General features: G+C 32.3%; 1 protein-coding gene across 1 annotated transcript in view; it reads right to left on the bottom strand.

Annotated features, from left to right (window-relative positions):
• Positions 1 to 26,717, bottom strand: part of LOC130446537 (protein c-ets-1-A-like) — a 242,736-nt gene that overhangs the window by 193,291 nt on the left and 22,728 nt on the right. Inside the window, exon 3 of the mRNA XM_056782853.1 lies at positions 8,381 to 8,528. Coding sequence (XP_056638831.1) covers positions 8,381 to 8,528 — 148 coding nt within the window. The remainder of the gene's footprint in view (positions 1 to 8,380; positions 8,529 to 26,717) is intronic.

Genomic DNA, 26,717 nt, shown 5'->3' with positions numbered 1-26,717 from the left:
TTTCTAGAATGATCTGAAAAGTTCCAAAATAAGTGCAATTTATTATGATCGATTTAGAATGTTCGAAAAAGTTTTAGAAATTTCTAGACTGATCTAGACAATTCTAAAATGAGTGAAATTCATTATAAACGATTTGAAATAATCAAGAAGGTTCTGGAAATTTCTAGAATGATCTGGAAAGTTCCAAAATAAGTGCAATTTATTATGATCGATTTAGAATGTTCGAAAAAGTTTTAGAAATTTCTAGACTGATCTAGACAATTCTAAAATGACTGAAATTCATTATAAACGATATGAAATAATCAAGAAGGTTCTGGAAATTTCTAGAATGATCTGGAAAGTTCCAAAATAAGTGCAATTTATTATGATCGATTTAGAATGTTCGGAAAAGTTTTAGAAATTTCTAGACTGATCTAGACAATTCTAAAATGAGTGCGATTCATTATAAACGATTTGAAATAATCAAGAAGGTTCTGGAAATTTCTAGAATGATCTGGTAAGTTCCAAAATGAGTGCAATTTATTATGATCTATTTAGAATGTTCGGAAAAGTTTCTAGAATGATCTGTACAATTCTAAAATGAGTGCGATTCATTATAAACGATTTGAAATAATCAAGAAGGTTCTGGAAATTTCTAGAATGATCTGAAAAGTTCCAAAATGAGTGCAATTTATTATGATCGATTTAGAATGTTGGGAAAAGTTTCTAGAAATTTCTAGACTGATCTGTACAATTCTAAAATGAGTGCGATTCATTATAAACGATTTGAAATAATCAAGAAGGTTCTGGAAATTTCTAGAATGATCTGAAAAGTTCCAAAATAAGTGCAATTTATTATGATCGATTTAGAATGTTCGAAAAAGTTTTAGAAATTTCTAGACTGATCTAGACAATTCTAAAATGAGTGAAATTCATTATAAACGATTTGAAATAATCAAGAAGGTTCTGGAAATTTCTAGAATGATCTGGAAAGTTCCAAAATAAGTGCAATTTATTATGATCGATTTAGAATGTTCGAAAAAGTATTAGCAATTTCTAGACTGATCTAGACAATTCTAAAATGACTGAAATTCATTATAAACGATATGAAATAATCAAGAAGGTTCTGGAAATTTCTAGAATGATCTGGAAAGTTCCAAAATAAGTGCAATTTATTATGATCGATTTAGAATGTTCGGAAAAGTTTTAGAAATTTCTAGACTGATCTAGACAATTCTAAAATGAGTGCGATTCATTATAAACGATTTGAAATAATCAAGAAGGTTCTGGAAATTTCTAGAATGATCTGAAAAGTTCCAAAATAAGTGCAATTTATTATGATCGATTTAGAATGTTCGAAAAAGTTTTAGGAATTTCTAGACTGATCTAGACAATTCTAAAATGAGTGAAATTCATTTTAAACGATTTAAAATAATCTAAAAGGTTCTGGAAATTTCTAGAATGATCTGGAAAGTTCCAAAATGAGTGCAATTTATTATGATTTATTTAGAATGTTCGGAAAAGTTTCTAGAATGATCTGGACAATTCTAAAATGAGTGCGATTCATTATAAACGATTTGAAATAATCAAGAAGGTTCTGGAAATTTCTAGAATGATCTGGAAAGTTCCAAAATGAGTGCAATTTATTATGATCGATTTAGAATGTTCGGAAAAGTTTCTAGAATGATCTGGACAATTCTAAAATGAGTGCAATTCATTATAAACGATTTGAAATAATCAAGAAGGTTCTGGAAATTTCTAGAATGATCTGGTAAGTTCCAAAATGAGTGCAATTTATTATGATCGATTTAGAATGTTCGGAAAAGTTTCTAGAATGATCTGGACAATTCTAAAATGAGTGCGATTCATTATAAACGATTTGAAATAATCAAGAAGGTTCTGGAAATTTCTAGAATGATCTGGAAAGTTCCAAAATGAGTGCAATTTATTATGATCTATTTAGAATGTTCGGAAAAGTTTCTAGAATGATCTGGACAATTCTAAAATGAGTGCGATTCATTATAAACGATTTGAAATAATCAAGAAGGTTCTGGAAATTTCTAGAATGATCTGGACAATTCTAAAATGAGTGCGATTCATTATTAACGATTTGAAATAATCAAGAAAGTTCTAGAAATCTCTTTGATTCCAGAGCAAGCAATGGATGGCGAGAAAAGTTTAAGCGTACGCATGACCTTGTTTTCAAAAAAGTTCGTGGGGTTCTTTACGTGATTACGAGCCTGAAAGCATCTTCAATGCTTATCAAACGGATCGACTTTTGAAATGTCCTCTTCTTGATAAACATTTAACCTCCAGAGAGCTTAGTTGTTAGGATTATATTGCAAAATATGGAAGTAAATGCGAATGACTGATAAAACTGTTTTGCTCACCGTGGTTTTTCTTCGTTATAAATCGAAGAAGAAGTTGAGGATATTTCTCTACAACCTCCTCAATATACAGTACCGCCTGGGGTAACTTTCCACGTCTTTATTATATGTAACGATGAAGTAATAACTTCTGGAATATTATGGATCGAGGAGACTCTTAATTCAGTATATAAAAATAATGAAATAAATGAAGATGACATAGAAGATAACATGTAATAATCGGAACAAGGTTTTTACAACAAATTTTTGGAATAAATATGTTTATTATCTATGTAATTTGAATTTCTACGAGTTGTTGTTGTTGTTACCGAAACTGATAACATTATTGATTAAAAATAAAAAATTTAAGAAAGCGAATTTCCAGTCCTTTCTTGTACAATAAATAATTGAATTATCTACTTCCTTCTTTTTCTGATAGACGTATCTCCAAAATTTTATTACGTGGGGAACATTTTTTTCGGCGAGAATAAACAATAATCGATATTTGTATTTGTAGTTTTTTTATCTGTATCGATTCGGTTTTCTATACACACGTTTACAATACCTGGACTACTGATTCGAATGGAACATGAAATGAAAGGGAGTGAAACGATTACGAAACTAATGAGGATGTCACAATTTAGGTTATTTATCATATGTGCCTATTATATACGTTATTCTTTTTTATACACGAACGACAAATTCCAATGTTCTTGTACTACTACTACTACTTTTACTATTTGGTTGTAGTTGGGTTATTATTTGATCATAAGAAAATTATGATTGAATGTACAGAAGCTCTTCTTCCTTTATTATACATTAGGATCTAAAGATTCAAGACCAAGGCACTGTACTATCAACTTCTCTACCATTTACTTAATTCAAATACGCAACCTAGATAGGTTTTATTTTACAACAAACTTAGTTAAATATCTAACTACCATCTTATATTTTCCATTTATATTTTTAAGCATTTTCTATCCAAAATGATGTTTTTCTCTTGTTGTATTTCTTCGAGACCATCTACTGTGTCATTCAGCAACATTTGACGTTCTTTTTCCGTCGAAGCAATGCACCGATGGAGCAATTGCCCTTCTTTTCTCTCAGATTTTGACTGTGATAAATAACTAAACCAGTTTAGAGAGGTAGCAAAAATTCAGAATCAGACAAAGAATTTCCGTGGTAGTTTCGTGGAGAAATGGCTTAACCAATCTTGGAACTTGGTAGTCAAACGCTCTAACAACTTGGAAGAAGACATGGAGCTCCAAATCTATTATATCACCTGATTATACACCCTTCAGTTTGCAGATAATCAGATAATATGTGCAAACAATAAACATGATTTTGAATAGATGGCATACAAAATAAATAAAGAATACAGAAAAAGGGGGCTGCAGATGTACGTGCAGTACGACTGATCTGGACAATTCTAGAAATTTTCAGAACGATATGAAAAGTTCCAAAATGAATGCAATTCATTATGATCGATTTAAAATAATCGAAAAGTTTCTAGAAATTTCTAGAATGATCTAGAAAGTTCCTAAACAAGTTAAGTTTATTATGATGGGTTTAGAATGTTCGAGAACGTTCTAGAAATTTTCAGAATGATATGAAAATTTCCAAAATGAGTGCAATTTGTTATGATCGATTAGATATTTTCGCGGAAGGTTTAGAAATTTCTAGAATGATCTAGAAAGTTCTAAAAATTACCAGGATGATCTAGAAATTTCCAAAATGAGTGCAGTTTATTATGATCGATTAGATATCTTCGCGGAAGTTTTAGAAATTTCTAGAATGATCTAGAAAGTTCTAGAAATTACCAGGATGATCTAGAAAGTTCCAAAATGAGTGCAATTTATTATAATTGATTGGGAATATCGGCGGAAGTTGTAGAATGATATAGATCTAGAAATTTCTAGAAGCATGTAGAAAGTTATAGAAATATCCAGAATGACCTATAAATTTCCAAATTGAGTGCAATTTATGATGATCGATTTAGAATGTCCGAGGAAGTTCTAGATATTTCTGGATTGATCTGGAAAGTTAATAAATTTGCAGTTTCGCTGCTAGTACAGAAAGAAAATGTAAAATAAACACAACAAGAACAAGAAATAAATTACTAATTATGGATTACTGTTTAATATTGAAATATAATGCAATGATTAGGGATACCTTAAGAAAAGCAAATAAACCGTCAAAGTTAGAATATATACAGAAAAAACATTTTAAATAATAAGTTAAGATAGAAAAAATGGATAGACAATGTCCAGACAATAATTTTAATCAACTAATTAAATAAAGCTGTTGACTACAACCTTTTAATACGAGATAAAATTTATGTGGGTTGAGAGATATTCTCCCCACTTCCGGAGTTCCTTTGTTTGGACGTTGTTACGGATTTTATTTCATTAGGACATATCGCGAAGCGAGTTGCCACCTAATATGATACACGAAAAGAAAAACCGGATACGAAAAATTATAATATCCCATATAAAGTCAATTTAATTGATTTAATCTACAGGGATGGAAATGTATTAATGAGGATTGTGAGCGATTTTTGGTAGGATAATACAATCCGAGCAAACGACTTCTAGAATGTATTTAGCTTGAATTTATTCAATTTAAATGGAATAAATAACTGAAAAGGATTATTCACAAGATATCGGGATAAGGATAAAAATTATTTTTCTCGAAAAACTTGAAATAGAAATTTGAGAATCATACACTGATTTTATGTGTAAACGATTTTGACAGTTGGATATGTCATTTTTGATAGTTTTGAATTGATTAGTTTTATTTTTAAGCGTACATTTTTATAACAGTAGAATTATATGGAAATATAAAAATTATATTGAACAAAAACGTTTGAAATGAACAATAATATAATATAGTCCGGGAAAGTAAGGTCAAAATGTCAACTTATCATCAACTTTTTTTCTAAATTGCTCGCACAAAAAAATTTATTCCTAATATTTACGAAAGTTATGAAGTGATTTAATTTTTTTTTATTTATGCGGTAAATTTAATCAAAACAACAGAAATCAAATTAGTAGCATACGAAAATTTATAGAAAATGTTTCTAAAAAAGGTATATTTTGAAAATTCAAAATGGTGGCCATATAAACTAGCTGTTTATTTCGTAAATATTAAAAATTTCGAGAAGTGCTTCACTACAATAAAATCGAACATTTTTATAATAGTAGAATTATATAAAAATAAAAAAAATATATTGAAAAATACTATAATATAGTCCGGGAAAGTAAGGTCAAAATTTCAACTTACGATCAACTTTTTTTCTAAATTAACCCTCAATTTTACGAAAGTTGTCAAGCGATTTAAATTTTTTTATTTATGCGGTAAATTTAATCAAAATAACAGAAACTAGCTTTTACCCGCGGCTTCGCTCGCATCGAATCCATTAAATAAGTATCAGAAATCATTATAATAGAAAAGAACGAACTCTGTAGCTATATTAGAACCTGAGATATAGATCTTTGAATGTAGAAAAATTGCCAAAAACCTACAAAAATCCATAACTCCACATTGAATGTCCGCGCCTAGCTCCTCTCCAACTCAACCGATTTAAGTGTTCAAAAACTCAAAAGAAAGAAGGTGTTTCAGCGAGTGTTCTTAAACCAAAACGAACTCTGTAGCTATATGACAACCTGAGATATAGATCTTTGAATGTAGAAAAATTGCCAAAAACCTACAAAAATCCATAACTCCACATTGAATGTCCGCGCCTAGCTCCTCTCCAACTCAACCGATTTAAGTGTTCAAAAACTCAAAAGAAAGAAGGTGTTTCAGCGAGTGTTCTTAAACCAAAACGAACTCTGTAGCTATATGACAACCTGAGATATAGATCTTTGAATGTAGAAAAATTGCCAAAAACCTACAAAAATCCATAACTCCACATTGAATGTCCGCGCTAAGCTCCTCTCCAACTCAACCGATTTAAGTGTTCAAAAACTAAAAAGAAAGAAGGTGTTTCAGCGAGTGTTCTTAAACCAAAACGAACTCTGTAGCTATATTAGAACCTGAGATATAGATCTTTGAATGTAGAAAAATTGCCAAAAACCTACAAAAATCCATAACTCCACATTGAATGTCCGCGCCTAGCTCCTCTCCAACTCAACCGATTTAAGTGTTCAAAAACTCAAAAGAAAGAAGGTGTTTCAGCGAGTGTTCTTAAACCAAAACGAACTCTGTAGCTATATGACAACCTGAGATATAGATCTTTGAATGTAGAAAAATTGCCAAAAACCTACAAAAATCCATAACTCCACATTGAATGTCCGCGCCTAGCTCCTCTCCAACTCAACCGATTTAAGTGTTCAAAAACTCAAAAGAAAGAAGGTGTTTCAGCGAGTGTTCTTAAACCAAAACGAACTCTGTAGCTATATGACAACCTGAGATATAGATCTTTGAATGTAGAAAAATTGCCAAAAACCTACAAAAATCCATAACTCCACATTGAATGTCCGCGCTAAGCTCCTCTCCAACTCAACCGATTTAAGTGTTCAAAAACTAAAAAGAAAGAAGGTGTTTCAGCGAGTGTTCTTAAACCAAAACGAACTCTGTAGCTATATTAGAACCTGAGATATAGATCTTTGAATGTAGAAAAATTGCCAAAAACCTACAAAAATCCATAACTCCACATTGAATGTCCGCGCCTAGCTCCTCTCCAACTCAACCGATTTAAGTGTTCAAAAACTCAAAAGAAAGAAGGTGTTTCAGCGAGTGTTCTTAAACCAAAACGAACTCTGTAGCTATATTAGAACCTGAGATATAGATCTTTGAATGTAGAAAAATTGCCAAAAACCTACAAAAATCCATAACTCCACATTGAATGTCCGCGCCTAGCTCCTCTCCAACTCAACCGATTTGAGTGTTCAAAAACTCAAAAGAAAGAAGGTAATTCAGCGAGTGTTCTTAAACCAAAACGAAGTTTCTATCTTGAATAGAACCTGAGATATTGAGGATAGAACGTGTGTATGTGGAAAACTCCCATAAGTAATGTAAAGGGGGAAATCGCATTTGAGTATAACTTGTGAGTGTGAGTATAAATTTGAAAATGGTGAAAATTAGATGAAATCCGATGGTTGATGGCTGATCTGTGCATCAATACCTTTCATTGAAAAAAAAATTAAGCAAATCGGGTGGGTAGAACGCCTGAACGGACTCGGAATGGAACTCATCAATTTTTTTAATATAAAAGAATATCAAATTAGTAACATACGAAAATTTATAGAAAATTTTTCTAAAAAAGTTTTCATATTTTGAAAATTCAAAATGGTGGCCATATAAACTAGCTGTTTATTTCGTAAATATTAAAAATTTCGAGAAGTGCTTCACTACAATAAAAAGTAATTTAATGAACAAAATTTTTGAAATTCCATTAACATTTTTTTAACGTTGCATCAAACCACTAACATTTTTTAGGTTTCTCAAGATTTTTCATTGAAATTTTGAGAACCCTTGATCAATGACTATACGTTAGTGACCAAAAGGGAAAGTAAGTTATCGATACGTTTCCTTCTCTGTGGAGGAATCGGAATGAAATCTATTCATATAGAAATATTTCATCATATTTCAGTTTCTAAATGGTTTTCACGATTTTATATTATTCATTTTGAAAATAATATTTTCAACATTACTACTAAATTTTTTTTACTCAATTCCTACGTAAAAAGAGGGGTTCTATAAATGTTATGAACCCTTGTAACAGGGGTAGGTGAGTGGAAAGACATCAAAATCTTCATAATTAATGATGAGCCCATACATAATATTAAACTGTTGAGAAAAAATAGATTTTACAAGTTCAATATATACGAAATTCAAAGTAGTTCTAACTGTAATTTGTAAAATTATAAATTTAAATACTTTTGTTTATCAAATTCAATAATAAAAATTCAATACACATCCAGGTGTTTTGTTTTTTCGAAGAAATTTATTTTAAATCTTCTTTTTTCGCTTTGAGACTTTGAATTAATTGGAACAGTGTGGGTGTATTTGATAATAATATATTGACCTACCCAATGAAGCTTCCGGATCAGATAGATCACTGATCGAAGGCACTTTCTGAATGGACCCGAGGGTCCTTGATGCTTGATCCTCATCGCTTTCATCGAATATTTCCTGCTTCATCACCGAAAACGGAGTTAAGTATTCGGAGTCATCGTTCTGTAACAAATAAAAAACAGAAAATTTCACTCATTATATTTTCAAAATCAAAGCCCGAACATAAAATTAATAAAAGATCCAAGATTCCAAAAACCTTTTTTTAATAGGACTGTTCAAATTTCATGAGCGTGACTTCGGTTATGCGATGATGAATCAATCGATTACTCAATGAGGAACGTTCTTTTATATATAGATTTTGACAAATGACACAAACAAGGCGGAAATCCGGAAAGTAAAACTAAATTTTCAATAACCTCTGAAACGTCAATTTTTTCGTTAGATCACCATGATTATTAAATTTTATTTTCGAATTTTGATGTTAAAATTTTTTTAATCTATTAAGTATTTAAAAAAGGACATTCTTTTGTCAAAATATTTTTAAAATGAAGATTTGCTACGCCCATGGTAGCTACTACTGCATCAAATTAATTTTTTGTCTCGTTTTATACACCAAGCATTATCATTAAATAAAATATGAATCTTTAACTGATGCTCCGACTTCTTGGCAACAATGTAAGAAGAAACACGAAACAAAAAAACGTTATTTCAGGCTGTCTTGTTTTATAGAGTTGGCCTTAACGGTTCCTCACGTTCCATTCAACTTGACTTTTAAGGTTGACGGGCATTTTACTGTTTACCAGTTATCTAAAAAGCTAGATAATCACTTATTAATTTTTAAATGAGGTCAGAGAGTCGACAATTTTTTCGAAAAATTCAGTTTGTTCTTATAGCAATCTGTGAAGTTATAACACCTGATTGGCTTCGAATGGCAGGTATCCGGTGCTTGAAGAAGAATTTGTCTCCAAATCTCCAAATAGGCTTCAGTTTCAGCAATTGCTTCTTCATTTCAGCTGAACTTCTTGCAAGAGAGCATTTTTTTGGGATCAACGAATAAACATTAGTCACTAGGGGCTAGATCTGGACTATACAGTGGATTAGGAAGCAATTAGAAGTATAATTCGTTCAATGTAATCATCGTTGCAATCTACTTGTAAATCGGTGCATTGTCTTGGTGTAACAGTTTTTTCTTTGACATATGAAACCGTTTTTACTTGATTTTTGCATTCAAACTATCCAACAACTCTACGTAGTATTCGCTATTGATTGTCTCTCCCTTTTGGAGACAGTCGGTGAACAATAATCCATGCGAATTCTAAAATACTGAAGGCATAACCTTCCCAATTGACTGTTGTGTCTTTGGACGCTTCGGACGTGGTTCACCGTCTGCAGATGATTAGTGATAGATCCAGGTTTCATCCATTGTTACATATCGACGCAAAAAATCTGATATGTAACGTGTAAACATGACCAACCACTGTTCTGAATCATCAACACGTTGTTGTCTTTAATCGGCTGTGTGTAAACGCAACACCCACTTCAAAAAAAGCTTCCTCATGATCAAATATCTACGTAATATAGTTTCGATAAAGTCCAGGAGTTCAAATACCTGAGAATGACAAAGTCAAACGAAGGAGGGAGGAAAATCAACAAAAAATTTTCGAGAGGTATCATAACGTTTGGAGCCTTAAAGGGATTATTAACATCAAAAGATATTTCATTTGCGCATTTACAAGACAGTTATACAACCAACGGTACTGGCAACGACTGTTGGATCATAAACAAAAAAGAAGAAAATGAAATAAACATATGGGATAGAAATGTAGTGAGAACTTTCGAAGGAGTGTAAAAGCAAAACGAGTGAAGGAGAAGAACGAAAGCAGTTTATTCGAAAAAGAAGAAGATACAGTAAGTTATCGAACATTTCAAAGTACCGGAGACCGTTTATTCGTGAAAGAAGAAATTGACAGCCACCGCACGTTCAAGAACATCAAAAGATAAAAAAAGAAGAAATAGACAACTGTTGGACTTTCCAAAATATCAAAAGAACGTTTATTCGAAAAAGAAGAATATAAGAAAATTATCATACGTGCCAGAACATCAAGCGACCGTTTATTCGAAAGAAAAAGAAGAAAATGACAGTTTTCGAACGTTTTGAAATATAAATCGACCGTATATTCAAAAAAGAAGAATATAAAGAAACTTATCGAACATTCCAAAGCATCAAGAGACCGTTTATTCGTGAAAGAAGAAATTGACAGCCACCGCACGTTCAAGAACATCAAAAGATAAAAAAAGAAGAAATAGACAACTGTTGGACTTTCCAAAATATCAAAAGAACGTTTATTCGAAAAAGAAGAATATTAGAAAGTTATCGTACGTGCCAGAACATTAAGAGACCGTTTATTCGAAAGAAAAAGATGAAAATGACAGTTTTCGAACGTTTTGAAATATAAATTGACCGTATATTCGAAAAAGAAGAATATAAAGAAACTTATCGAACATTCCAAAGCACCAAGAGACCGTTTATTCGTGAAAAAGAATTTGGCAGCTACTGTATATTCAAGAACATCAAAAGACCAAAAAAAAAGAAGAAATAGACAGTTGTTGGATTTTCCAAAATGTCAAAAGATCGTTTATTCGAAAAAGAAGAATATAAGAATGTTATCGAGCGTGCCAGAAAATCAAGAGACCATTTATTCGAAAGAAAAAGAAGAAAATGACAGTTTTCGAACGTTTTGAAATATAAATCGACCGTATATTCAAAAAAGAAGAATATAAAGAAACTTATCGAACATTCCAAAGCATCAAGAGACCGTTTATTCGTGAAAGAAGAAATTGACAGCCACCGCACGTACAAGAACATCAAAAGATAAAAAAAGAAGAAATAGACAACTGTTGGACTTTCCAAAATATCAAAAGAACGTTTATTCGAAAAAGAAGAATATAAGAAAGTTATCGTACGTGCCAGAACATTAAGAGACCGTTTATTCGAAAGAAAAAGATGAAAATGACAGTTTTCGAACGTTTTGAAATATAAATCGACCGTATATTCGAAAAAGAAGAATATAAAGAAACTTATCGAACATTCCAAAGCATCAAGAGACTGTTTATTCGTGAAAGAAGAAATTGACAGCCACCGCACGGTCAAGAACATCAAAAGATAAAAAAAGAAGAAATAGACAACTGTTGGACTTTCCAAAATATCAAAAGAACGTTTATTCGAAAAAGAAGAATATAAGAAAGTTATCGTACGTGCCAGAACATTAAGAGACCGTTTATTCGAAAGAAAAAGATGAAAATGACAGTTTTCGAACGTTTTGAAATATAAATCGACCGTATATTCGAAAAAGAAGAATATAAAGAAACTTATCGAACATTCCAAAGCATCAAGAGACTGTTTATTCGTGAAAGAAGAAATTGACAGCCACCGCACGGTCAAGAACATCAAAAGATAAAAAAAAAGAAGAAATAGACAGTTGTTGGATTTTCCAAAATGTCAAAAGATCGTTTATTCGAAAAAGAAGAATATAAGAATGTTATCGTGCGTGCCAGAAAATCAAGAGACCGTTTATTCGAAAGAAAAAGAAGAAAATGACAGTTTTCGAACGTTTTGAAATATAAATCGACCGTATATTCGAAAAAGAAGAAGATAAAGAAAGTTATCGAACATTCCAAAACATCAAGAAAGAATAGGAATAGAGAACTGATATGAAGCGACCAAAGCATTGAGTTGGGTTGGGTTGAGTGGTTTTATGTTTATTGCATAAATTGAAATATAATTTTCGACTTCACTAATTTTAAAATTATTAAATAAATTTTATGTTCACATTAGAATCTTTGTATTTGCAACAACAAATAACAATTTTTGACTTAGTTAAAAGAAAAAACGTACAGATTTTGAATATGAAATCTAGCGTCATTTTTAATAAAAGTTTCAGTTATTCTTTTTAAAGAAATTTAATATTTGTACGTATAACGAGTTATTAAATAACTCAATTTAAATAACGTTATCTCCTTAGTTGTCCATTCAACTATTTGTACTCTGCATCGTTCGTCACGTCTAGAATATCAAGGTCACGGCATTACGCCTTGTCGGATCGGATCATTCATAAAATAATTCAATTTTGAATTATCACATGTAGCTAGCTAGTATTGAAAAGAAAAATATAATAGAAACATTTTAATCCTTTAAATTCATGATGTGACTTACTAACTTTTCAGTAGATTTCAGCAATGTGCCATAATGTCTGTTTGATTCGCTAGATGTCGCTAAAAGCTCAATCAGGGAATATAAGTTTCTGTTTACAGTTGCCCAACATCTTTTCGATATGCACGACGTTGTTGGCTATTTTTTAAATTAATTTAGTAAATTATGAGACATATAATAAGCGAACAATTTTTTTTAAATATATTAGATTCTCTTGGGAAAAAATATCCGCAATTTGAAAAGGCGGTTCAAGTTTTAAAATTGAAAATAATTAATTAACAATAATTTTATTATAGTTGTGGATGACTAGAATGTGAAACAAATCAAACTACTCCCATACTTAATGACATCTTCAGCGAGTTTATCTTCATTTGCCAAACCATTAAATTAATTTGCGACCAACAAGTAATCGAAGGCAACCAGATAAAGTAACGAATGAGGCATTAAATCGTAACGCATCTTGTCTCATTTTTGTGCAACAAGAGTTGACCAATAAGCAGGTGCACGATCCCACTAGCACTCTTGATACTCCGCTGTTTAAAAAACAAACTAATGAAGTTTCTAAATGGAGCTATTAAAGTAAAAAACCAAAGTTATTGTCTTCACAAACAAGTCTTTGAAGGCGATAATATGGTTAAAGTGTGATCAGTATGAATATCACCAATGGTGATTGAAATTACTTCTGTCCTTCTAGAGCTACATCTCACGACATAACCATTGGCAGATTGATGCAAAGATTTCGAGAGACCGGTTAACATTCTAGGAGACCTGAATAAGGAGGTCCTTCAGTTTTAACTCCTCGAGATGATCGTTTTTTGCAATTAAATCGGTCACTGACAAGTGTCGAGCTCAACAGCCTTTTACGAAAAGTCCGAAATGTAAATATCTCTGATAGATCAATAATACGACACCTTCTTCGAAGCAGAAGAGTTCTCCAGACACCTTCGCTAACCAGGCAGCATCGTGTTGTTAGATTAAGATTTTCAAAGCAACTTTTAGATTGGAATTTATTAATATATATTAATATATATATATATTTACTGATGAGACAAGAAATTACTTTTTTCGAAAGATTAGACACGATCCAGAGTTGACAAAAAATGTGGACAGCTTAGATTGCAGACTTGACTTCTTTTTACTGTTAATATCCCCATAACACAAACTTCCTTCCACTACGATAGAACGGTCTTGAGCTAGTACCTTTTGAGAAAAAATTTACTCAACCCAACACCCAACAGCCTTATCCCTGTAGTTGAAGGAAATCACACAATATTAATATTGAAATAAAGGGTGGTTATTTTATTGTGATCTATAACTTAATTTGTGCGGTTTTTTTTGAAAATTTGAACGTTTATTTAAGAAAAACATGTACAATAGTATTATTCAAAGTAAAACTTCCCATCCACTGTTTTCCAAATAGTTCCTAACCGGAATAGTAACGTGGGGCCGAGCGTTATCATAATGAAAAATTATTGACTCATGTCTGGTCGCATATTCCGGGCGTTTTTCGGCTACTGCTCTCTTCAAACGGGTTAATTATATTTGGTAGCGTTTTCCATTGATGGTTTCACACGCAATTAACAGCTCATAATACAGCACACCCTTCTGATCCCACCAAATAGAGAGAATTACCTTCGCGCCATGGATATTCGGCCTTGCCGTTGAATTGGCCGGATTTCACTTATAATTTTTGCCCTTGGGATTGGTGTGATGAATCCATTTTTCATCACCAGTAATAATCCGATGCAAAAATGACGTTCCAGCAGCATTTCGGACAAGGAAAACCGCCTTTCGACGTCTTTAGGCTGGAGTTAATGTAGAATCCAATTTCGTTGCTTTTTAATATTTCCAGCTGCTTTGAAACGTTTTGAAATGGCTGCTTGAGTGACACCCGAAAATTCTGAGAGCCCTTCTTGTGTTTGCAAAAATCTTCATCGAGTAATTCTTCCAGTTCTTCATCGTCAAACTTTTTTGGCTGTTCAGAACGTTCATCGTCTTCCAAGCCAAAATCGCCACTTTTAAATCGTGCAAACCACTTTTGGCACGTTCGCTCAGCTAAAGTATGTGCACCATAGACTTCCACTAAAATACGATGACTAGCGTCAGCATTTTTCTTCATATTAAAAACACTTTTTCAGGAACAAAGTTCGACATATTTGAGTGGAAAAAAATTATTGTTGTTAACGCTTCAAATGAATGATAATAATACTGAAAGGACTTACAATAACAGTAGCTTTCCAACGCAGGTTCGGAATATTGGAACGATGTTACACCATCTCTTATCAAACCGCACGAATAAGTTATAGAAACGTCAAGATTTTTTTTGATCATTTCCACAAGTCAAGTTGAGGAACAGTAGTTTTGACCAAAAGTATTACATCTGAGTTTGAATGTAACTTGACGGAGCGTCCCAAAATTGCTCTATCCACCATAATTACTCCTATAATAATTTTTGCAAGACCTATTCGACAGGCAGTAACGCCGACTTGGGCTGCAGACGCCCAGAACGACAATTCTTCGTGACATTTCTTTGGAGAAGTGCAAGTCTGTGAAATCAATATCAACAGCTATCTCCACACGGTAGACACCATTTGAACTACTCGTATTCGAGTTTAATAAGGTGTTTAGATGTAATTACTTTTTACAGTAAAAAAAACGTTGTTACTTTGATAGCTACCAAGCAAGAAACAAACAAATATGGTTGTTTAATTAATTGATCTACATCGGAATGATAAAAATTCTGTTTGTTTTTCGTCATTCTGAATAACCAATTAATTAAATGGTCGTACTATAAACAAACATGATTTATACTACATTGTCAAAACAATAGTTTTAATTGTTTAGTATGTAAAATTTTTAACGCTGAAGACCTTTCCCACGCACCGATATATTGTTAAATATAAAAAGCGTGTAGTAGTAACGTCCCAAATATTAATTAATAAATGACTTAATTGATGTAAATATCCGAACTGCCGTTACATTTACATTATTATCTAAATTGAATCCATACGAATATTTTTTCAATAATTCTTGAATCTTTTTATATACACTAGTGGTCTAAAATAACGCACCATCCCGTTTTCTAAAAATATTTTTTGGATAAACTTCCAAAAACGCCAAGAGGAATTGGAAGGTAAAAAGTGAATTAAAAATTCGGTTAAAAAAGGCTTATTCGTGCCACGAATACGATAGTATTTCTAACCTAACTTAACCTAACCGAATCGATAGCATCGACGTATTTCCCGATCCCGAAAGAGCAATAAAAAAACAATAGAAATAAATGAAAAGCAATTTTATTTCACAAATATTTATTTACTTTCCCCATCCTCTTCCATTGGAAATCGATCATTCTTTACAGGACACAAAAATTTTATATCTACAATGATTGCATCGAATGGATCCACATTTTTTCGGCGGACTCGCCGTCTCCAGAGAAATTCACAAAGATGCAGGCAGTTGTTTCCAAGATTGAGGCTTCTTTCATCGTGTGTTCAAATGAAAATCTATGCGAAAAACAATTTTTTGACGGACTTTAGTTTGCAATCGTTCAAACCATGTGCCCCTGAACTTCTATGGTCGATGTGGCCAAAAACGGTACCATCATCATACCAATTAGCAAAACTGGTTGTGCTTGCAGCACCATCTATTGACTCGCACCAGATTTTTTGCTTGAGTCTCTGTTGCTGCTATTTTAAAAAGGTTCCATTTTTTGGGGATTGTCTGTGAATAATGTGAGAGCCTAAAATTAAAAAATTTATCATCAATTGACATTTGATTATTTAATAACTACTTACATTTTTGGAGGTGTAAATTTTAATTTTAACTCGAAAAACCAAATCACAAAAAATGTTTCAAACTTGCAATGTTTTATTTACCACTAATTCAATGAACAATCAAAATGGTGGATATTTCTGCTCCTACTTACCTGCGCACGAAATGAACGCGATTTTCGACCTTGCGAGGTCGCGGGAATTTCAAAAATATCGACGTCACATGTAAACTTTCATTGGTGTTTTTCTTAAGTTCAGCCTATTTTTTGTTTAATAAATTTGAATTAATATTGCTATTGTCTAACTTTTTTTCAATCATTTTGACGCAATAATAAGAAATGTGTAGTAATTTTGAGTGATTTCTAATGAGTAAAAAAATAAAAATAAAAACATTGCAATAAAACCAAATTTTCTTAAAAATAAAATTTGCATTCTAAAAAATAATGCATTCCTTTAATGCCGCTTGCTCAAGCTGATTTGAATTTTGAGTAGATGGATTTCGACGACGAATGCGTCGTTTTAAAATGTCCCAGACATGCTCGATAGGATTCATATCTGGACTTATTGGTGGCCAGTCCAGGGTAGGAATTCCTACTTCGTGCATTAAACGAAAATCATCACCTGGCGGTAAAAAGGTAATATCTTAGTGTAGTGCACTTATTCTTAGTGTAATAAGTGGTAATTGAGTGAGAAATGAACTTGTACAATTTTATCCACGAACCTTTATCACATAAACATTAAAATAGTTATTAAAAATGACTGCTATGAAAAGAACCTGACAGTATTTTTTTTATCGTGCCTCGTATATCATTCCTCTAACTTGATGTATTCAAATCGATTTTACGGGTATGATAACTACGTTATATTATAAATAGAAGGTACTTAAACAATTTAGTTGATAAAATTGTGTTTTATAACGAATCGATTAACCCTTTTAGATCTATTAATAAAAAGACAATCAATCTTCCCGTATATCATACGGGGATTTTTCGAAATAGATGCGTCCGTAAGGGATAATCGAACAGAATAATTTATCTATTCACAGTTTTATAGTCCAATCAAATTAGACGTTCAGCATCTACCAAAAAGTTGTTGAATTTTTGAAAAACGACAAAAAGTGTAAGATTCAGTATTGGTTATAGTAATTTCGATATCAATTGCAGTTTATACAAACCCTTGTCGACAATTTTGTTCGATGTTTGCTACAACTGAATACTAAATTATAAAACGTGAAAAGACGAGTAAAATGTACCTGCCTGAAAGGGCGTTTGGTTTAAACAGGGTACCAGACGTGACTTCGGTAATCTTTTATGTAACGCATATAAACTTGTCTACATCGAACTATTCTTGACGATTGCTTACAAAACTTGACGCGATGTTTTTAATTGGCATTTTGGATAATCTACTATCTTTTGCTGTATTACTTCTAATGCCCAAATCCTGTTCTTCTTATATAAATTGTCCTACATATACAATTTTCAGTAGCTTTGTCAGCTGATTTCAGTTTTACTTTACTGTGAATAATCTACAGCAACCTCTTTCAGCAAATCTTATTATTTGCTGAATATTTTCCTTTTTTAAACATTCGAAAATATTTAAAGTAGCTTGTCGTGTTGGTATATCTAACTCCATATTATTAAATTTATTGTCTTCACTCGCCCATGGTTTATATTTCTATTTATGAATTAAATGAATCTCACCAAGCAACGCCACAGTTCATCGCAGGAATATTTCGATGGAATCGTATACATACGCCTTCCGACAGTTTCGGCCAACAGAAATGAATTTAAGTTTACGATTCGATGTTTTCATTGGTAAACAGTGGAGAGAATATGAGTCCACGTGGACTGACGGTTTGATTTTCATTTCTTAATTTGGTATAACTGTCTTCTGCAATTGATATTGGAAGTACTACTATAAAATGAAGTAAGTCCATAAGAAATGAAACAAAAACATTATGGTATTGTAGTTTCTATAAAACATAAACGTTTTTCCGTTTGTGGTTGTTTGTACTAATAATCCAATTAGGTCCTGTCTATGTCGGTGTATATACGGTACGTCCCACGATAATAACGCCTCTTAACGTATTCAATTCACTTGCGTTTAGGCCCACTCTCGTATTCACGTGGACGTTTGAATCTATCAAAGCGCTATGAATAAATTTGTTGATTTATTTATGTATTCCGACGTTGTCGTCGTTCACAACCTCGCATCGTTTGTTAAATAATGTGAAATGAATATTCTCCAACGTATGTTATTTCTTTTCAAACAAGATGTTTCATTCATTTCACTTTTACGTTCATTGACAATGGAATATTATTTATTAATTTTTTTTCACTCGGTTTTAAAACTAATTTTTATTTTCGTTGAGGTAAAAAAATTGTTTATTATTGTAGATTTTTGTACGATAATTTGTTTCGACCAAGTACGGAAAATACTTCCAGGACTCGCCTTCCTAAAATTTTGCATTTTTTATATATATAAAAATAAACTTTCTTTGTGGATACACCTTGTAATATCTTTAATTTTTTTGGAGATAATTCGATTTCTTCGGTTTTTGGTTTAATTTCATGATGATTATCCATATTTCATCGATTTGTTTTGCGTCTTAAAAACTAATTAATCTAACTAATTATTGTAAATATCTAAAGAATGAAAAATTAACAACTATTGGATCACTCTGTATATAGAGCTTTAGATGCAAGAGGAGTTGGTAGGACAGCCTCTAGATGGATGGCACAACTACTATCTACTAGAATAGTAGATATAAAAGTAGGGCATGACGGTAAGCCACTAGGAAGGAAAAAACTTAACATCAAACCCATCAAGCTAGACATGCAAATAATCGAATGGAAAACAGTGGACTCACACTAGATAGTAAACTTTACTGGTACAAACATGATAAAAGACATAACCACCAAAACCACAAAAGCTCTAATCGTGTGCAGAAACTTCAGGGAGGAATTGGGGTTGTAAACCAAAAATACTAAGGTGGATGTACATGGTACTTGCGAGACCAATCATCACATATGGAGCAGTGGTTTTGGGTACTAAAACTAGCCTGAATACCACGAGGAACAATCTCTCAAAAACTGATTTGCTTATTTGCACCTGAGGTCATGATCTAGCCGAACAGCTACACTAGAAGTGATCCTAAATCTCCCATCTCTTCAGATAGTACTGGAAATCGTGTCATTAATGGGAAGAAATCCGTTCCTAAATAATGTCCAACCTTGGGACATTGGGTCAAAAATAAACTGTTCTTTTAGATATCACATCTTTGATTCATATACAAAGGTTGGTATAAGCCCGGCAACGTCTGATAACGATGTCGAAAAAGATTGAAACAGTTGTGTGTGTGTGTGTGTGTGTGATGATAACACGTGCTCGTCGAGTTTTCAAAATGAATAACCGATACAAGCTCATGCTTCAAGTGATAGCTTTGTTTGTTAAGTTGTATCAGCGTACGAACTCGGATTATAAAACTATGTTTACCGAATTTCAACAATCAATGAAATCGTTTAACGGTATGGTAGACGTACCAGAAATTCTTAAAAACGGGCTCTGTTGTCGATGCGCCACGTTCTATCTCCTTCACGAATTTCACGAGGATGATTTCGATGGCAAATTGAATTTTTGCGAGTGGTTAGGATTCTTGGTATAAAAATACGTACGAAAAATATTACTAACTCTCCCTATAAGTTGTCGAATGGTTCATAACAAAGATTTTCGTTAATAAATTCGATTTCTGTCAAATATTTGTTTTTATATAATATCTATCTCTTCTAAATAAATCAAAACTTCGTTATCAAATTCCCAGGTAATCGTTTTAGTAGTCGTTAGTCGTCAGTCATCAAATTGCATACGATAAATAAAATATGAGACATTGATATATATAGATAAGGGTTTCTACATATTTATAAGACCGATCAAAGATCACAATAACTTCGTAGAATTGTTGTGTGAAATGCCTTGTAGTCGCAAAACATCCATTTTCATCATTTACATATACAGCGGACGTAAGTCTGTAACTAAGCAAACAAACGCTTCAAATTGAAAAAATTGAGAGTAAAAATGAACTGGTGGAGAGTTTGATCTAAGCAATATCAATATCAAACTGATTATTTATCGTTTTATATTCCAGGTAATTACTTAAATAATCCTTCATTCATTCAACAAATCAACGCCATTATCAAGTTGAGGCGCCTCGTACAGTTTACCTCGGAACAGTGTGTTGTGTGTGTTAAAATATTTTGATTTGAGTTCTGAGTTAAATTCGGATGTCTATCGAGATTCATTATTACTACTCCATCAAAAAAATGGAACGGCTACCTTGAAAGTTCTAATGGGGAATTTGTTCTAAGAAAAAACTTGTGCAGCTGAATTCACGAGATAAACAACCAATTCCATCAACTGTGACTTGTTGCAGTGCTCCATCTCACACCAGAGCAGGTGAAAAATATGACACAATTCCTGTACGGAATATTATGTATAGACTCGTGCTGGATCGTGTCGAGCAGCGCGTGGTGATTAAATTCTTGCTCACTACGTAGACCGTAGTCTAATTAGTACAGTAAACCAAGCAAATCACCTCGTAATTTTAAACACTTTCATGGATTAGTTTGAAATTTTGACAAAAGCTCAAAAATTATTTGGTGCCAATGTATATTTCTACCCAGGGGTAGAGAATTGATTTTATGAGAAAATGTAGAACGAAGTTTTTTATTTAACTCAATAATTTCTGAGTTATTCACAATTGAAAATTATTAAAAAAACACGTTTTTAACGAAAAACTCGAAAATTACGAATTTTCTGGAAAAAATTATTCTCATTTATAAAAAATTGTAATGAACATTTTCAAAGTACTTTTTCAGACCTTTAAAATGAGCTTTTATATAACCGTCTATTATGAAAATTAAGCGAGTTATGACGAAAATAGGTTAAGTAACACGAATTTAATAAAAAATGTCGGTAACTTTCACACCATGTGCGATAAAATTAAAATTAATCGTAGCCCATGTAAAATTATCTTTGCTTAAGCCCTAACAACACGTTCCAAAAGTTTGAATGGTTTGGATCGCGTATATTTTGGAAAAAGTTGTTTAATGTGATTTTTTTTCGATTTTTAAAAAAACGTAATTTTTTCAAAATACCTCGAAAACTATTGGATCAACGAAATAATTTTTTTGTAACTAAAATTTAGCTTTTATTTAGGGTTTAAAGTATTGATTTCTTTTTTACCCTTTAACATCAAAATTCTCTGAATAAAAGGGCCTAGAAGGGTTGCAACTCTCATTTGTTGTTTTGTAGCTTATGAAATTCCCTACAAAATGATGTATGGATGGATGCAAAAAGCTTAAAGAGAAGAATGTGTTATTATAGAAAAACCGAATACATTTTTCTAGAGATAATGCTGGAAAATCACGAAACGTCTAAGTTTTGATCTTTTTGGAGTATTTATTCTTTTATACACGCTGTATCACCTTTGGATTTATATTTTATTATATTTTTTCCATTCTGAGGAGTGGTTTTTGGTGGTTGCATTATTATTTAGGGTCAGATTTCTTATACTTAAGAAAAAAAATTCTCCTATTACGATCCAAGATAAAAAAAAATTTCATGTTTTTTACCACATTTTTTAAATAATCTTTGTATGAGGGTGGTTTTAAGGGTAGGTGAGCTGTAAAATATCAAAATATTAAATTCATTATACAAAACAATAAACATTTATTATAATAATATAACTATAGCCCATTACCGCTTTGATTCATTAGTTTTCAATTTATTGTAGTAAGGGGTGATTTTCACCCCTTAAAAATAAAAAGTATACTTTGCGACCAAGTCAGGTTTGAAAAGGAGGATAAGGTGAACTTAATTCCAAATTTTCAAGAAGATCGATGAAGGTCTTTGAATTTGCGAGGTTTCGGTCGATTTTGAGCTTGAATGGCTGTACTAAATATGTTTATTAAGATAAAATTAATCGTTTTTTGGAACTCCTACTTATTTTTTGTCCGATTATATTGTCACTGAGACAATCAAGAAGACTTTATACATTAGATATTTCCAGGAAATCGAACAATCTAGAACGTAATGATAGTAGCATCCAGACGGAGTCGATTAACCAAAGGCCGTAATCAAATAAATTAGATGTGTAGTGTAGTGAATACCTTAATAATATGCACTACGATCTTCGAAAAACCTTGACCTTCCAGAGAACTGTTCTCAATTCTTCTCAGTGTTCTTGTCCAGCCATCTTATGCGTGGTCGTTCTAGTAGTTAGAGACCTTCCGCTTTGACTCTTCGATCCTCCGACGAAACCATCTTAGTCTCGCACTCTTTGCTACCAGGCTCGGCTATCCATACAGATCTTAGTCTTTGATTGAACCATATTACTTTCTTTTTCCACGAGTCAAATTTCAGTTAGTCTCTAGCAGTTATTGCCAGAAGTATGGCCTTAGTATTATAAGGTAGATCTGTTCCTTGTACGCCTGCTAAGTAGGCGTGATCTTCTGGGCTCTGTAATACGTCTTATTTCTAACTTTCTCTCTCTTCTGTATCTCCAGTGCAATCTCGTTGTTCTCAGTTATGAGAGAGCCAAGTTGTTAAGAAGCTCGAGGGTGTGGATATTTACGATAAACGCAGCTATATCTGCGCGACATTCACACTGGGCCCTGCTCAATTGAACGTTCGGAAGTCCTCTCTAAGCTTTATTTCCCTTCTGGTTGAGTAGAGGTTAAATTGAACAGAATACAAGAAAGATCATTCCTTGCTTCAGACCTCTTCTGACGTTGTACCGGCTATCTTCACCTCTTATTATCTTGTCTAACACACTAAATATACACAGCGTTACATGAAGGTAGCTTCCGGTAGTGTATGAAAAGTTGATGCACGTTGCATTTGAAGCACGTCTCAAGAATACAGCGGATGGTTAATATGTGGTCTGTCGTTGCTTTTCCTTTTTTGAAACCACTTTGGTAGTCTCCAATCGCTCGTTCTACGTACACCTCCATCCGTCTAAACAGTATCCAGGCCGTGTTGTGGACAGTCGTGAGACGTTGTACTTTCCGGATAATTTTTACGTAACTTGTCCACGGTTTTGTAAATTATTATTTCAGGTTGAATTAGTCGAATTTTTTGTCAATAAAACAAAATTAGTTTTGTTGATAGAAGTATTAATATATTTTTCTTTATTGTTGTTATCTTCTTTAGTAGTTAAGCTTAAAATCGACCGAAACTTTTAAAGACCTTCATCGATCTTCTTGACAATTTGGAATTAAGTTCATCTTACCCTCCTCTTCAAACTTGACTTTATTGCAAAGTATACTTTTTATTTTTTAGGGGTGAAAATCACTCCAATAAATTGAAAACTAATGAATTAATGCGGTAATGGGCTATAGTTATGTTCAAATATAATAAATGTTGATTGTTTTGTATCATGACTTTAATATTTGGATATTTTACATCTCACCTACCCTTAAAAACAACCCCTCATACAAAAATTATTTAAAAAATATGGTAAAAAACGTGATTTTTTTAAATTTTGGATCGTAATAGGATAATTTTTTTTCTTCGAGTATAAGACTCTCAATATTTTTAATAATGCAACCACCAAAAACCACCCCTCAGAATGGAAAAAAATTGCAAATTATTAAATGGAAGCAGTTATAGGGCTGATTATATTCAAACATGTGAAATGATTGTTGTTCTTTACAATGTAAGTAATATTTCTATTTTTAAATATTTTTATATGTAACTACCATTAAAAACTACCGTAATACAGTTATTTAAAAAACAGCTGAGAGTATGAAATCATTTTATTTTCAATTTTGAGTAGAAAAAATATATAATTTAAATAAAACAAACCTGATACATAAGTTTTTAATTTAAATCAACCCCTAAAAACTATCCCTTGTTATAAAAAATATGAAACCTTAGAAACTTTTTAAATACCTGACATATTCAAAAGAATAAATACTCTAAAAACATCAAAATTTAGACGTTTCGTGATTTTCCAGCATTATCTCTAGAAAAATGTATTCGGTTTTTCAATAACAAGGCTTCCCTTTAAGCTTTTTGCATCCATCCATATATCATTTTGTAGGGAATTTCATAAGCTACAAAACCATGAGAGTTGCAACCCTTCTAGGCCGTTTTTTTAGTTTAGTAACAAAAAAATTATTTCGTTGATCCAATAGTTTTCGAGGTATTTTGAAAAAATAAAGTTTTTTTTAAAAAATCGAAAAAAAATCACATTAAACAACTTTTTTCAAAATATACGTGTTCCAAACCATTCAAACTTTTGGAACGTGTTAGGGCTTAAGCAAAGATAATTTTACATGGGCTACGATTAATTTCAATTTTATCGCACATGGTGTGGAATTTACCGACATTTTTTTTAAAATTCAAGTTACTTAACTTATTTCCGTCATAACTCGCTTAATTTTCATAATAGACGGTTTTATAAAAGCTCATTTTAAAGGTCTGAAAAAGTACTTTAAAAATGTTCATTACAATTTTTTATGAAAAATTTATCGTTTTTCCGATATTTGCGCTCAAACCTCTGCATAAATTTACGAAAAAGAAAAAAATTGGCTTTCAAGTTACTGAATATTATTTAAAAAAATTAATTTAAACTGACTAATTTCTTTGTTTTTTTAAGCTTCAATTTTGATAAGAATAATTTTTTCCAGAAAATGCATAATTTTCGAGTTTTTCGTGAAAACGTGTTTTTTTTTAATTTTCAATCGCGAATAACTCAGAAATTATCGAGTCAAATAGAAAATTACCACCCCCGAGTAAAGTTGGCATTCGCCCCTGGGGTAGAAGCATACATTGGCACCAGATCAGGTTTGTTATTTGCATCATTTTTGAGCTTGTGTCAACATTTGAAACTAATCTATGAATGTCTTTAAAATTGCGAGGTGATTTGCTTGATTCACTCACTGTACTATAATAGTCGTGACTTACAAACTATTTGAAGCTTGACTGAATTAAAATAAAAAGTAGATACGCCATTGGTGAAGACGTTAACAGATTTACTGTCGCTTTCAAACCGGTGTTAATGACTTCGTTCTTCATTCACTAAGATTTTCGTGCCATCTTTCACTCAATCTTCATTTGAATGACTACCAAGTTTTTACTACCGGAGACGGATACTGAATTAGTAAACTGTACCTCACACTTATCTACAAGAAGTTATATTTTTTCATTGATATTACATTAACCTTTCGCAACGTGTACATATTTTATATATTTTATTTAAATCGACGAATTTCGCGAGTCAAAATGAGAAACGTAATTTTCATTCACATGATCAATAATTTGGCAAAAGTCTCCCGTGAAACATGTTCTTTGTCACCTGGTAAGAGAAAAAACAAGAATCATAATAGTCGTGTGAGTTGCGTATCCACAAATAGAAGCGATAAGTTGTTTGAACTCAAGCCAAGACATTCAAGTCGGGACACTTATTGCAGAATAAGGATGACTGTTGTATAAATATCATAGTCGGAGTGCTTACACAATAATTTGTCGTCTTTATAATTCAACAAATGTTACCTTGACAGCGCTGGTCATTGGCACACAAAAACAATCACAAAATACATAAGTTGAATAAAGGACTGTTACAAAATCTACTACAATACGGCTTTAAGAAACTTGACGATTTTCCTCATTTCCATCGGGCAGTTAAATGTCTTCTTGAGATTGGTTTTCATATCAAACTGCTGATATGCGGTAGAGTATTCTCTGCAGTCGGTGAGGATGTGTTCAACAGACACAAAAACGTGACAACTTTGACACGACATTCTAACGACATCAAATAGCCGTAAGTTTCGTCGAAGTCTTCTTATTGCCACAGCTTCTCTCCTATTCAAAAAGTTTAGACACAAGTGAGAAGTGGACGGGCCAAGATTTTTGATTGAGGTTTTTAAAGTTAGTCTTCAGATCATTAAACTGAACTAGGATTTCAAGAGGATTATTCGTGGCTTCTTTGACATGGCGATCAGCAGATTCGTTTCCAGCAATTCCAATGTACGATGGAAGCCAGATGAAAGAAACTGTTATATTAAGAGCAATGAGAGTTTGGTAGATATCGTGAATGTTTTGGACTATTGGATGGTCGGTGAATATGGTTGTTTATAAGGAGGAGAAATAAATGTGGAAGCTTGAAGGATACTGTATAGTTCACCAATGAAAAGAAATATGAAAATATGAGTTCTTGGTTTGTAGTGACTGCGCAACCGGACTCAGCTTTAGAGGCATCCCTATAGAGAATTAGAACGAAGGATTTTTTATGTAGAATTTCCAAGAATGCTTTCTCTACATGTTTATGGTTACTATGGGAATATTTTTGATCCAAGGAGGAGAAGAAGG

Source organism: Diorhabda sublineata, chromosome 7, assembly GCF_026230105.1.
Source record: "Diorhabda sublineata isolate icDioSubl1.1 chromosome 7, icDioSubl1.1, whole genome shotgun sequence".
Lineage (NCBI taxonomy): Eukaryota > Metazoa > Arthropoda > Insecta > Coleoptera > Chrysomelidae > Diorhabda > Diorhabda sublineata.
This window is presented reverse-complemented; position numbering and strand designations above follow the sequence as displayed.